Raw genomic sequence first — 13,449 nt, 5'->3', positions numbered from 1 at the left:
CCTTTCCTTTGTCGTCGCCTGCGTGGATCGCCTGTATAGAACACTGTACAGTAAGGGGATGGTCGGCTCCGTCGGAGAAGGTACAGATCAACTCGCACTGAGATGTGGTAGCCATGGCTAGTGATGAATTGAGAGAGTGGCTCAACCAAACAGACAAAAGACTAACTTTGCCGCACGGAGCGTAAGCTATATGAAGAGAACTGGCAGGGGCTTTGAAGTTTTTTTATTTTTATTTTTGCTGGTGTGAGAAGGCGTCTCGCCAGAGACTTCTTTCTGAGAAGGCTTTCTTGAACGACTACTAGCCCTAGTTGTGATGAACTAGGAGGATGGAAAGGGGTAGGTGACCAGACGAGGAATCTCCAAAAAAGGGGATTAATGGGTGGTTGGTGGGAAGACAACAAAGGATGGATGAAATGGTGGTACTACTGTTATGTCTATCATATATTCTATTTAAGGCAGTCATCCATCATATTGTAGCCATGGACCTCTTCTAAGATGTAGGCTGCTAGCGGTGTATTGTAGATACTGTTCACGATGTACAATCATGCACTGATCCTTCCACGCTTACTCACACAGACAAGGATTAGGTTCTACAGGAGACAAACACTCATAAGTGACTGCCCATGGACAGTAAAGTCAACAAATTAAATGGATCAAAAGTCTTCAAATCACGGTTGCCCCGTTCTACTTACACACAGTGATTAGGGCTGCTGGTTCAGGGAAGATATGAACCTCCCAGATGAAGATAACAAAAGACACTCAATATTCTTTCCTTTTATTCATAGGCATAGGAGTCCTTCTATTTTCTACCATATTTTCCAGAGTAAGATATCTAGATATGATTTATCGTGGTATGAATGGTCGGAAAATAAAAGGACACGAATCCGAAGCGGGGCTTGTTTAACCGATGAATGGTTGAATTCTGTGGCTGTTGGACCAGCCTTACGCTAAAATATTTCCAAAGCTAACTCACTTAACTGATACTATTCAATCAACATGCTAAATAATTGCTAGTTATTCTTCTACAAGTCTACATCATGTCGAATGAGAATGATACTCAGCTGAGGGACGCCGTGACGGAGGAGTTTACCGCGGCTGGCTATAGCCCCGACCACATAGAATTCATTCACGCCCGTCAAGAAGAACTGAAACGCGGGCCCGAGGAGACGCATACGTGGATTCGAGTCCATCGAAAGGACCTGCTGCAAGATACATTGGTAGCATATGGGCTCCCGTGGGACTGGGACGAGGTAGCAACCCGTGCGATAAGGATAAACACACTGGGCTTACATTGCTTAGGAGGACGGGAACTATCTGATCATTAAGGAATGGATTGGCGAGGATTTTCGTGAAAAGCTGTTCGACCATACCAAGCGCCTACGGGACAGGAAACTCGTGGAAATCCGAAACACGATGAAGGATGTGAAGGAGTATGACCGAATGATGGACAACGTTTATTACAAGAGGGACCGAGAACCAAGGGGGGGAAGACGCCGGTTGTATGTAAGATAGTCTTCCTATAATCCCTTATATTCTACATTGATGTGCCGTCCTCGTATAAAATCTCTCTTGCCCCACCTCCGCGCGACGTGGCACCAGTTGAATATCGCGTAAGCAACCAAGCGCCCTAAGCACCATCTTTTCTTAACCATCTTTACTCTGGAATTTGGAAATAGAAGGAGGTTTGATACTGTGACGACTGCATGTCACCGGGTTCTAAAAGCGCAGATGGCGGCAAAATCTGCGATTATGCGCGGTGTTTGGAATCGCGTTAGTCGCACTACAGGATTGAAGGACGATTTTGTCCTTCCCAGAGACAATGCGCCGCAAAAGACACATATCGCAGCAGTGCACCAGACTTTCTTCTCGATTGAAGCTACGGCCCAAGACCGCCCCGAGCCTGATGGCGAGGAGCGCGTCCTTCTAGGAACCAAAAACATAGGTTCCACGGGCGAAACCCAGGAGGCTGGGCTTATGCAATGGATGTAAGAGACACGCGCGCATCTTACAGCCACGGGCGATAACATGATTCGTTAGGCATATCTCCCATGAAGGGGTCGAGTTCGAGGCTTTCCTGGTATGTGGGCGCTCGACTTTCTCTCATTATGGTTTACATTTTGTGACTGAACATGCCAGAGAAGGGCATTAGAGGCAGTCAGGGCTGGGAAGCAAGAAGAGGAAGCTGTGGTTTCACACTTCCTGAATCGTATTTTGCCTTTTGTAGAAAAGCCCTCCTTTCAGGGCAAGCGCTTCTTATCGAGTCACTCTTCAACAACCATACAACTACCAGGGGATTCAACAAAAGCCAAGGTCAACTTCATTACAGTTCCTTACTTCTTGCTTGGAACGCCGTTCCAAAGACCCAAAGCGCATACTTCTAAAGTTCACTGGGTTCAGCCCTTGGTACAGTCTGCGTATCATCTAGATTCGTCTATGTCTCGAGAGAATCAACAGGCAATTCGGCGTTTGCACAGCGACATAACTGAATTTCTCCATGTCCCGCAGCTTTGGATTCTGACGATTGGTGACAGTATGTCCCCGCTGATGTCCGTTTGGCGTTAGTGTAATACCTCAGGAGACTTTTTGGTTAACATCTTAGTAGAGTTTATCGCAACATGCTCACCTACTCCCCTGTTCGGTGATCAGCGATCATGTATTACTACCTGCGCACTTGGAAGGGACCAGTTTCCTCCCACAATCCGTGTCACAATGAGTCCCGGCTTTGTCTTTTGTCTCAAGCGTGACGAATGTACTGTGTGGTTTGTAAGCTTTCCATTATCAATTAACAATGCATTGCTTTCAGTATACTTGTTGGTTGGATCGCGCTAATCAGCTAGAATTCAAGGAGTTCTTATATCGAGTATATTGTGTCGTGGAAGCATGTGTGGGTATTCGCGTCGACTACAGACGCTACATGTACACACTCCAGAAAGATGGCAGGATGATTGATGGGCGTCAATGGCCTTTAATCTTACAGTCCCACAATTACAGAGAGCCACTTTGTGTGCTAATGTCTCATCGTGTACCTCCTTCCTCTGAAGGTCTACCTGCGACCATCCCGCTCGAAGGGAAATATGAATGGGACTCACCCAAGGATGACCCCTCAAAATACCTCAGGGCTGATACAGAGATACTTGATCAGAAGACATTGGATGAGTACAGACTCCCTTACTATTGGGATGCACCAGAGCGTGGGGTAGGTTGATCTGCCAGAACAAAGTTGCGTTTGTCCACCATATTTTGTACTAACCGGACGTATCTTTTGTTTTAGGCACGCAAGACTCTCGTTGTAGCACAAGAGCTTACCGAGCTTGACCAAAAGATCATCTATGATCACACTAGGCGGCTCCGCGCAATGGACGACTTTTCTCCGTTGCTTGATCGAGCCATGGACATCGAGGATCCATACTATACGCCGCCGGTATTCGTCTTCGACGCAGCGAAGTCTCACGCAGAGACAAAGAATGTCAACCCGGAAATTAACCCAGAGACTACTTCACACCAGTCTATGAATGGTGGTGTCCAAGACACATCGGCAGTCTTAACAGAAAAGGAAAAGCGTCCATTCTTCAAGTGGCCTGTCAAGAAAGATGTTCATGATATGGAACCGCTCATAGACGGGGCCGACCCAATATCATCACGCGCATACAAAGCTACGACGCCGAGACTTAACCGACGTGAATCGGCCTCTGGGCATGACCCAACGCCAACACAGTGGCTGAAAGCTCTAATGGCCCATATGCACTATGAGATTCTCTTTAATGTTGACTTTCATTCTGCAAAGAAGTACAACGACCTCCCTCTCAAGACAATATCAGATGTAGAAGGAGAGCTCGGTAGCTTATATAATCATCACCAAAGTAACCGCCATATGCTTGCTCTCGCCAGGTCATTTTTGCGTCGTCTGAGTCGCGTTCTGGAGTCTTTCATTGGACAAGATTACGACTGTATTGTCAAAGGAAAGGTTTGGGCGGCGATGCATGTCTTGATACAGGTACGATTAATTCCTCTGAGAGTGGTACTTAACTAATTGGACGTGTAATCTAGACATTTCAACCGCGTTTCCTAGATGCTCTGTTCAGCTTTCACTGTGACATATTTTCAATCCAGCTTCGCAAAATCCAAGACAAGATTCAGGGATTGCGTGACGGTCTATCTGGTACCAATAGTCTCTATATTCCACGTTCTATGACCAAGGCATTCATCGAGATAGTGTTGCTTCTCGTTGATGCATCGGACGAGGCCACCAAACTCATGCAAGCGGCTGAAAGCAACCCGCATCACAACGATGCGAATGATGATAAGTCATCGGAGACTCATACTAGGGCAGGCGAAGAATATTGGGGTGGAAAAACCTCAGCCCGGTCCCGAGAAAGGATGGATGAATCGTCGAGGTCACCCAGCATAGGTCGTGGTCGGGCAAGTAGTGTCAACAGGCCTGAAGAGAGATACAGTTCGGATTCACGTTCATCTGAGTTCAGAGGCCGGTTCCGGACGCGATCACGCGAGATTAGGAGAGGCAGGCGAAACAACCCAAATGTCACGTTCTTCGAGAAATTATCTCGTCGTATGGACCAAATATTCAAGTATCTAGATGATGTACAGGATGAATGCTGTCTCATGTTTCGCTCGGTGGATGCTGTCGAGGACTCTGCCTCACACGGGGTAGACTGTGGAAAGATCATCGCCCTTGTTATGCTGTCTGTCTTCAAGGGGCATTCTACCTGTGAATCTCTGCCCATGCTCGATGTTGAAGAAATCTACCGAACATATACAAGTTACTTAGTATGTTTGATTCCACCTGCATTCCATAATAGCATGAGAAACGCACTAACATAAAATTCGCGATCTAGCAACTCAAAGCTCGAAACGTACCTAGCAAGAGTCTGCTTGTGGACATGAATCTCCTTCGTGAAGAGCTAGAGATAATCACTAAAATTGTCTCCAGTCAATCAAATATGATCGATGACCTGCGCATGTCCAGCACCACTTACCAGGATTATGGCTCAGAATATAATGACAACATAAGCACAAGTACGACAGGCTCTGGAAGAAAGATTTCTGGCATATTCAGCAATGACAAAACGGTTAACATGTCAACCCGCACGATTTTGCAGCAGATCCAGGGTGAACTCGAAGAAAGGCTTGTGATATTCGAGGAGTTAACCAATCGCGTGAATCGTCTAGAAATACAGGTAAGCGTCTATCTGTTACTCCGGAAGATTGGGATTTCCTTCTATCGCATGCTAACTAGCGTGGCTAGATTTGTCAACGCGTGGAAATCATTGAGGAGGACCATGGCAAAGCCATCCTCGTCTTTTCAATCGTCTCGACAATTTTCTTGCCCCTTTCCTTTGTCACTAGCTACCTAGGTATGAATACTTCTGATATCCGCGACATGGAGCCTAGCCAAGCGCTTTTCTGGGAGGTTGCCGTTCCCTTTACTGTTGCTGTAGTCGCAGCTGTTCTTACAGTCGCGTACAACATCAACCGAATTTTTCCGTGGATATCGAGAGGTCGAGCCCTTCCATAAGTCTCATCTTTCACTATGCACATTCACAGGCCTTAAGCCTGTAAGCTATTCGTCCTTGTTACATGTGGTTGTTGGAAGTCGCCATCATGATTGTGAGAATATTTGCTATGAATGTTTCAATCATGCTTACCAGCTTTCGTTCTCGACATGTATTCTGCGATACATGCCATTAATGTTCTTTTGCCGATGAGAATCGTAAACAATCTAGGCTATGTAAAATAGTGGGTTTTTGGCTTCTATCTCCGTATGATAAATTTAGGACGATGACATAGTTTAAGCCTTGTCGTTAAGGCCTATTTATTAATTTTGTGAATATGCAGGCATATATCTTTACCAAAGGATCTACATCAAACGAGGCCTTTCTGTATAATAAACTATAACAGTATGTAGACTAAGTCCATTTATTCCTGAGGGTAAAATTCAAGAGCAGGCTGCGATCTGATTGATATACCGGAAGCGCGCTAGTTCCCGATTTAGTCCGCTGTTGCCTGGCCCCTCAGGCTACTATGGGTCTCTTTGTTTCTTTGGCTTACTTGAGCTGATGGAATCTTTCCTTCCAGCCAGGTATGTTTGTACATGCGACCTCTACTTTCACTTCATCAATTACCAAAATGCTTGTGGAAAGCACACCTGGCGCCTTCTGGGGGCTGCAAACTGCCAAGGCCAAGTCAGTATACCGTACTCATTATTCCATGCCTAGTTAGCTAACAGCCTGACAGCTTTTGTGAGGAGGTCGGCACCTACCATGATGATATAAAAAGCCACAGTGACCTCGTACATGTTGCTAACTTATTCTGATTGGCTTGTGATAGGACTATGTGGTAACGAGATATGTCGCCGAGTTTATTAACAGTCTGACAAACCTGCTTTACAGTAAGTGTAGACACGAATAGGTATCCGTTGTAAGGAAATAATCTCACAATCACCAGTATTCTATGGAATTTATGGGCTTCGCAGGTTGAGACAGAAATCAAATGTCGATGTCTTTCGCACCATCCCGTACTGGGGTTTGATGGCTGTTGGTATCTGCTCCGCCGCGTTCCACATTAGCCTCAAGTACCAGACTCAGATGTGTACGTTCCTCTTTCTGTCAATTCAGGTCATACAGTTACAGATAGCTTACCGTTGCCATATGTGGTCGTCATCAGTGGACGACCTTTCTATGCATTTCGCCACAACCCCGGTCCTCCACCGCGTCTTGACTGTCAATGCTACACGCAGAGACACTATCGCCATGGCTATCCTACTAGGATCGTCCCTTCTAGGTCTCGTGGTATACCACGTGAAAATGGATGAATTAATTCTGCACTCGGTATACTTTGGTGCCACGATTGTGGTTATCGGGATCCGCACTATGCAGCTAATCAACACCCAGACGCGGGCAGGTTCGGCTGCTCGCGGGCAAATCTGGGGAATAGTTAGGTTTGGCGCAGGTAAGCTGATACCATCACTCGCCATTCTACTCTTGACTAACACGTTGGGCCAGTTATATTCAACTCGGGATTCTACCTCTGGTTGATTGATGGATGGGCATGTGGATTTTTGAGGAGCGCGCGGGAAAAGATCGGCCTTCCCTGGGCTTTTCTACTGGAGCTTCATGGGTGGTATGTCCTTTCTCATTCTTATGTTTTTGTTGGTTTTTGCGACACGTAAAAGCTGACACTAGGCTCAACAGGTGGCATATCTTTACTGGCATCGGTGCTTACATCTTCATCGCGGTGGTAGATCATCTCGTGTCTGGTGAGGAGCATGATGATATCGAAGCGACATTTGCTTGGCCTGCTCCGTGGGCTTCTCGATCTATCTTCGCGGGAAAGGAGGTTAACTTGAAACCCCCAAAACAAGAGTAGAGGTCTAACCACCTTTGTTCCTTGAGTCCCAAGAACCGGCGAGGTTAGAACCTGTTGATGTGTGAACTATATCTTCGGAGGACAGCTAGACTGTCCGAGAGTTGATGGCATTTGTTTAGTAGGGAATGTGCTGAATTACGATACGTACAGTTGGCTGCATACTATTCAGTAAAGATTTCTATATATCTATCGTATGCGTTGCGAAGTCTCCCGGTATAATAGGGTAAATCCTAAGGCCCTTAATATAACTTCCCTTATACCAACCTCGAAAGAAACTCCCTGACACCACCACCCAATTTACAACAATACAAAAACAACACTTACTTCCGCAAAGGCCACTCCTCAAAAAAGGTAGTCAACGCCCTACTCATCGAACAAGCCATAATACTCCCATGATCCTCCCCCCGGTACTCACTCACCGACACCGTATCCAACCGCCTACAATCTCGCAGCAACTCACCCAGCTCAAGCGCATTCCTCCCCATCCTCCATTCCAATGCGTCCATCTTCCTCCGCTCATAATGATCCAGCTCCTCATCATTCCACCTCAGCGGACTCACCTCATGCGACCCAAAATACATCAAGAGCGCCGGCACCCGCCCACCCACTTCTTCTCCATCCAAAAACGCCCTCGCCTCAGCCAAAATACACCTCCCATTCCACCAAATCGACGGACTACTCGCAACGTAACAATCAAACATTTGCGGACTTGTAAACAACGCATGCAAGGCAAACAAACCCCCAAACGAATGACCGTACAGCGCCTCCCTGGAAACCTCCAACCGCGGGAACCGGGCCCTCACCGCTGGTTTCACGGTCTTATCGATAAAATCAAGGAATGAATCCGCGCCTCCGTGTCCATCTACTCGGGTCGCTGTTGGTGGGGTTAAGTCCAAGCAACGTCGAGGGATGTCATATACTTTCCCAGACAGGGGATACCCGATCGCGACGACAATGCCCCCTCCGGCAAAATTTGGCCATACAGCGCGACGCCAGGCGGCTTCTGTTGCGGTTAGGAATAGGGCGTTGCCGTCGACGATGTAGCTGGTTTGGTTTGTTAGAGAGTGCCTTGTGGGGATGAGAGTTGTGTTTGTGCTTACATGATGGGAAGTTGGTCATGGCCAGATGGGGGGTTGCGGTCTTGCCAGTGGAGGGGCCAGGATATTTGGATTAGGTATGATTCGCCTTGTTCGTTGCTGAGATAGAATTGTTCGGAGTTGGGGAGGGTGATTGGTGCTGGGCCTGGGTTGGTGGTCATCTTTCTTTGTGCTGGATTTATGTTGAACTTTTCTCGGGGTGCTGTGAATGAACTGTTAGACTGGAGGTGTGATGTGAAGGGGGAGTTAGGTATGCTGACAGAGAGGAGAGTAAGCTAGAGAGTTCGTTGTGTGACGGGAGGCTTAATGGAGACTCATTCCGCAGTCAGCATTCGGCTCAGCACTCTGTATCCCGGCGGAGTCCGCTCCATATCCGGTATACCAACATTTTGATGGAATGGTTATTGGTGCCGGCTGGGGGCAAATCCTTGCTCAAAAAGTCTCCGCGACTAGCTATATGCTCCGACCACCTTAGATAATGGTGTGCTCTTACGGCATGTAGGAATCGGCATAGGTCTACATAATCGAGGAACAGCAGCAGCATGAGATATCAGTGGGGCAAACGGATGATCTTTCAACGAACGATGGCGTGTATATCGGATATTGATGCTACCCCGTAGGACATACTCTACTCCGCATACCCGCTTGTATCGATTCGAGCGTAATGGAGACGAAATACAATGGATAGGAATTATAGGGAGAAATTTCCTAGTCTTGGAATTTCACTAGTAAGTCTGAGTAGTGACTTGGCAGTGGGGCTCAAACACAGAGGTTGTCAAGCGGGAGTATTTTTATGGCAGCGTCCACAAAGGACTCGTCTTCGGCGAAAAGGCCAAGTAGGGTTTTATATGAAATTGGAGCAGTTGAACAGAGCCTCGGCTATGACACATGGATTGTTCAGCATGCAAATATAACTACTATTGCCTGTCTTCCTGGGTTCATCAGGATTCTAGAACGGCTAAATAACATTGTCAGACCCATGCCAATCGACGGTACCTACAATCCGAGCTTCTCTGAAGTCATTGAGCTGCCTATTTTCCCCAATAGATTGCTCTGGGATCATTCTGTGCTGATAAAATGCGAAGGGCCTGACCGGTTCAATAGTCTGCTTGAATAGCCGAAGTATGTATAGATTCAGGACGACTCTGCTTGGAAGCCTACAGCCCCCTACATTTTCGCCTTAAGGCAACTTAACAAAAGGACGTAGAACAGCATTCCTACTGTATATTAGAGGTGGCCCAGGCTGACACAACGGGAAAGACTTGAATACACAGAGGAAGATATTATTCAAGGGTCTCTACTATAAAAAGTTCCTCGCTGAATATTACTATCCGCGAACAAATAAATAGATCGGAATAATGTCACCGGACAAATGCCTGAGCCGCTGACAAAGTTAAACTAATGCGATTATGGATGATTTCGTTCCGCACTCTTCCTATAATAAGCCAAGTGCAGTGCCAGCCCCAACGATGAGTATATGGGTGAGACATTTTCTGTCGCGAGACTTATAAGGGTGCCAAGAGCGAAGGTACTCTGGAGTAGAATGGATAGGCGAGGCCCTGGTCTTCAAGGTTTTAGGAGTAGGCTTTTCTGACAAATGTTAATGCGTAAGTAAACCAAGTCCAGCCAAGAGCGTCCCGAGTTATCGAGGAGTTTGTTGGGTTCAAATTTCAAATGGATACTCCATGGAGCAATCAAGGCCTTAGTGTATTGTTATCGCTGGTCGGTTCATACATGACGTTACCATACCATCCTATACTGTACGGGATACGTGACAAAACGTGCCTAATCAAAGGCATCGCGACTCTGATTCACACATTCTTACCATCAAGTACATGGGTTCTTAGCGCTGGTCCCTTGAAAAGCAGGCCCAAATATGATACCAGTCGAGATTTGGCTTAGCTACTACTTGAAGTCAACCGATTGCATCGGCCGCAAATAGAATAATCGAGTTGGATGGGTCTACTTCCTAGTTTTGTAGGTTGGTTGGACGTTTCTGGTAGTAATTCGAAGGGCTTGGTTTGGCACCGAATGTGGTGCTATTAGGAGATGACTAGCAGAGGCATAGACATCCATAGATTCGATTGTGTGCGTCGCATGAATCAGTATTCATAATTTACAAGCTATCTCACGGATGTTTCAAACGTTTCCGAAGCCGTCTTCTGCCATGGCCTAGGCATTTATACTATTATAGAGTGAAATAACGGCCAACGGCCCTTTCATAGACTCTGCAGGAACATGCTGTCCTAGCCATATACCGTAATTTCATGAAACGTAAGCACCGCCACCCAGAGGTGCAGTGAGTAGATGGATGAAGGAATGAACATCTAGGCTCATTGGATGACCAGGGACTCTAGTAAGAGAATGTATTCAATTCTATCAGACGAATGTCACTCAACAAGGTGTCGCTGCAATCTGCTTTTTTCATTGAAGATATTGAACTTCTTACATAAACTATCGTATTCACTGAATGTCAAATTAACCTCCCACGGAATTAAGCTTCATATCAAATAGGGCGAGAAGCGCTCACGCACGACCCAGAAACCACCAAACGCTTGCGCAGCGCATGAATCAACCCAGCGAAGCAAGGCTAGAACACAACACCCTTAGTCTGGCTCATCGTCTTCAAATTCATATTCCTCATCATAAAAACCGCCACGAAGGATAGAACCATCAACCCCGTCCCGGCAGCCAACATTCTCGTCTGCGCATAACCATACGCCTTCTGGATACCGATTCTCTCTGGGCTATTAACTGGATAGCTAAGCTGTGTGGGAAGACTTGAGTAAATTGTCGCCAGATCCGGCAGTGCAGATTCTGGCAGATAGCGCACAAGCGCCTTCTCAAAGGTATTTGTCCAGATGGCACCGGAGATCGCGTTGCCGACAGCACCACCGATACTGCCGGACACGAATAGCACGGCCATCGCGGCAGCGACATACTGGTGGTCAACGGCCGCCAGGACTGCAAGCTGCATGCAAAGGATGAAGACACTTCCGCCGACTGATATGAAGATCTCGCACATGACGATGTAGCCGATGTAGCCATTCGGCTGGCGGAAATGGATCATTAGGCCCTGGGCGAAGATGTAGAGGGGCACGCCAATGATGAGCAGCCATCTGAAGTAGCCAGTTTTGCGGATAACATAGCCGACGATGAAGAGAAGGACGCCGGAGACGACTTGGAATGTGCTGTTGACGTACCCTGCTTCTGCGACGGAGAGGTTGTTGACGACCTGGAGGAAGGAGGTGAAATAGCTGTTCCAGCAGTAGTAGCACATGTTGTAGGTGAAATCTAGGAGGCAAGCTCCCAACACGGTTCGGTCGAAGAGGTATTTGTGTTTGAGGAATGGTACCGGGGCGAGGTACATTTGGTAAAGGGCAAAAAGAACGAGGAGGATGAAGCCTACAACAATCATTGCGATGATGTAGTCGGACTTCCAACCTTGAGGGGCAGACATGGCGAGCGTAAATGGCAGGAGAAATACGGTCAGACCGGCGGCGAACAGGATCACTCCGGGCACTGTTGGTAGCGGTTAGCATCCTGCTTGCCTTTTGGGGAGGACTGTGTCGATTACTCACGATCAAACTCTATGAGATAATGAATTATATTCTCCACCAAGGTCCTTCCGCTGCTTTCGTGAATTACAATTCCTTTTTTCTCGGCTTTGCGAAGGTTGTACTTTAATACGACGTATAAAGGGAATGCCACCACGGGGACAATGATCGCGAAGGCGCCAAAGCCCCACTGCCAACTAACATGTTCTAGAAAGCCCTCGGCGGCTTTGGACCCAGCGAATGCTGTAATCATCCATGGAGATGAAGTAAAAGCGAATGCCAAGCCTCGATTTCTCAAGTTCGTGACATCGGCGGCGAGGACATCCACGCTATAGACCATGCCTCCGAAACCAACTGAATAGAAAACCTGGTATCCATGTGTTCATTAGCATAGACACGGGTGGCTGAGACGGTGGTACGGTAATACCTGTGCAGCGCAGAAGGTATAGATATTGTTGGACGCCGCGAAAAGAACCATGCCCAAAGTGGCGAACCCAAGCATGAGGAGGAACCCTTCAGCACGTCCCCAGAGGTCCAGCATCTTGGCCATTGGGATGTAAACTGCTGCAGTCATGGCATTTGCGACAATGTCGATGACAGTCAGAAGGGAATGAGATTGGAAACTGCTCGTGGCGTAAGGCGTCAAGCTAGCAAGAATCGAGGACTTGAACCCATTCGCAAGCGTGAAGAGCCAAATACTATTGAAAAAGTTTATGTTAGCTATTAGTGGCATAGAAAGCACGGCACTATGGGGGAATCAGAATACAGTATTAAGACCGTGGCTAGCCATCTCCTAGACCATGACAGAGTCACAGCCTGGATATTTTTAACACCCCGCTGTACATCCTCGCTTGGTAAGTCTTTATCATTAGGATAGCTGGCGGTAGTATTGTCGGGTGAACCGATTCCAGCTTCCTTGTCGTTCAGAGAAGCATTGATCGTCACTGGAGTTTCCATGTCTTCTCCAGCCGAAGAGCTGGGTGTCTTGCGACCCATAAGAAGCTGAAGCCTATTCCGAATTGCCATCGTGGTTGAGTTGGTAGGGTGAGACACAAGGAGCACGTAACGGAAAGCTACCGACCAAGTGCGGAGGGCTGTGTCTTTAAGCCTGGCATACCGACCCCGGCTGTTTAGGACAGAAAAGTCTAGGCATTTGTTCGAGCTCAAGTCATTATGGGGCGAAACAGGGGTGGTGTTCGGGAATTTTCCTGATAGAAATTATCTGATTGATTAGATCCGGCTTCGGGACAAATTAGCCTGGAAGGGTGGGCGTGAGGGACTATGATTCGACCTATGGCTAATCTTCGTTTCCTCGGCGTGCTATAGGCGTGCGTCTAGTACTAGGGTCAGCGACTTGGCTTCTGGGCTCGTGCCACGGAATCTTCATTCTGCGTTTACTGCTGTGGCTTTAC

General features: G+C 47.3%; 5 protein-coding genes across 5 annotated transcripts; 3 read left to right on the top strand and 2 right to left on the bottom strand.

Annotated features, from left to right (window-relative positions):
• The first annotated feature begins 985 nt into the window (after positions 1-985).
• Positions 986-1,633, top strand: BDW43DRAFT_179269 (uncharacterized protein). The gene is made up of 2 exons (XM_032038845.1): positions 986-1,250; positions 1,300-1,633. The coding sequence occupies exons 1-2, from the start codon at positions 1,038-1,040 to the stop codon at positions 1,510-1,512; spliced, it is 426 nt and encodes a 141-aa protein (XP_031904370.1). The 5' UTR covers positions 986-1,037; the 3' UTR covers positions 1,513-1,633.
• BDW43DRAFT_263554 (uncharacterized protein) lies at positions 986-5,730 on the top strand. Its single transcript, XM_032040568.1, has 9 exons — positions 986-1,985; positions 2,038-2,077; positions 2,137-2,530; positions 2,603-2,763; positions 2,846-3,196; positions 3,272-3,994; positions 4,048-4,785; positions 4,854-5,195; positions 5,264-5,730. Exons 1-9 carry the CDS (start codon positions 1,729-1,731, stop codon positions 5,531-5,533), a joined length of 3,276 nt encoding a protein of 1,091 aa, XP_031904369.1. The 5' UTR covers positions 986-1,728; the 3' UTR covers positions 5,534-5,730.
• A 371-nt stretch (positions 5,731-6,101) lies between these two features.
• On the top strand, positions 6,102-7,628 carry BDW43DRAFT_263553 (ceramidase). Its single transcript, XM_032040567.1, has 7 exons — positions 6,102-6,200; positions 6,253-6,265; positions 6,346-6,406; positions 6,463-6,606; positions 6,682-6,966; positions 7,020-7,137; positions 7,209-7,628. The coding sequence occupies exons 1-7, from the start codon at positions 6,145-6,147 to the stop codon at positions 7,381-7,383; spliced, it is 852 nt and encodes a 283-aa protein (XP_031904368.1). The 5' UTR covers positions 6,102-6,144; the 3' UTR covers positions 7,384-7,628.
• Positions 7,629-7,661: 33 nt separating this feature from the next.
• On the bottom strand, positions 7,662-8,641 carry BDW43DRAFT_321900 (alpha/beta hydrolase; the record flags this gene model as incomplete). Its single annotated transcript, XM_032049440.1, has 2 exons — positions 7,662-8,427; positions 8,484-8,641. 2 exons carry the CDS (start codon positions 8,639-8,641, stop codon positions 7,704-7,706), a joined length of 882 nt encoding a protein of 293 aa, XP_031904367.1. The 3' UTR covers positions 7,662-7,703.
• Positions 8,642-10,884: 2,243 nt separating this feature from the next.
• On the bottom strand, positions 10,885-13,130 carry mirB (MFS siderochrome iron transporter MirB). The gene is made up of 4 exons (XM_032040566.1): positions 12,804-13,130; positions 12,465-12,735; positions 12,062-12,404; positions 10,885-12,002 (listed from the first exon to the last, which is right to left on the bottom strand). Exons 1-4 carry the CDS (start codon positions 13,061-13,063, stop codon positions 11,071-11,073), a joined length of 1,806 nt encoding a protein of 601 aa, XP_031904366.1. The 5' UTR covers positions 13,064-13,130; the 3' UTR covers positions 10,885-11,070.
• Between the last annotated feature and the right edge of the window lie 319 nt (positions 13,131-13,449).

Source organism: Aspergillus alliaceus (assembly GCF_009176365.1).
Source record: "Aspergillus alliaceus strain CBS 536.65 unplaced genomic scaffold BDW43scaffold_5, whole genome shotgun sequence".
Taxonomy (NCBI): domain Eukaryota; kingdom Fungi; phylum Ascomycota; class Eurotiomycetes; order Eurotiales; family Aspergillaceae; genus Aspergillus; species Aspergillus alliaceus.
Note: the sequence above shows the minus strand (reverse complement) of the source record. Positions and strands in the feature narration are given on the sequence as shown.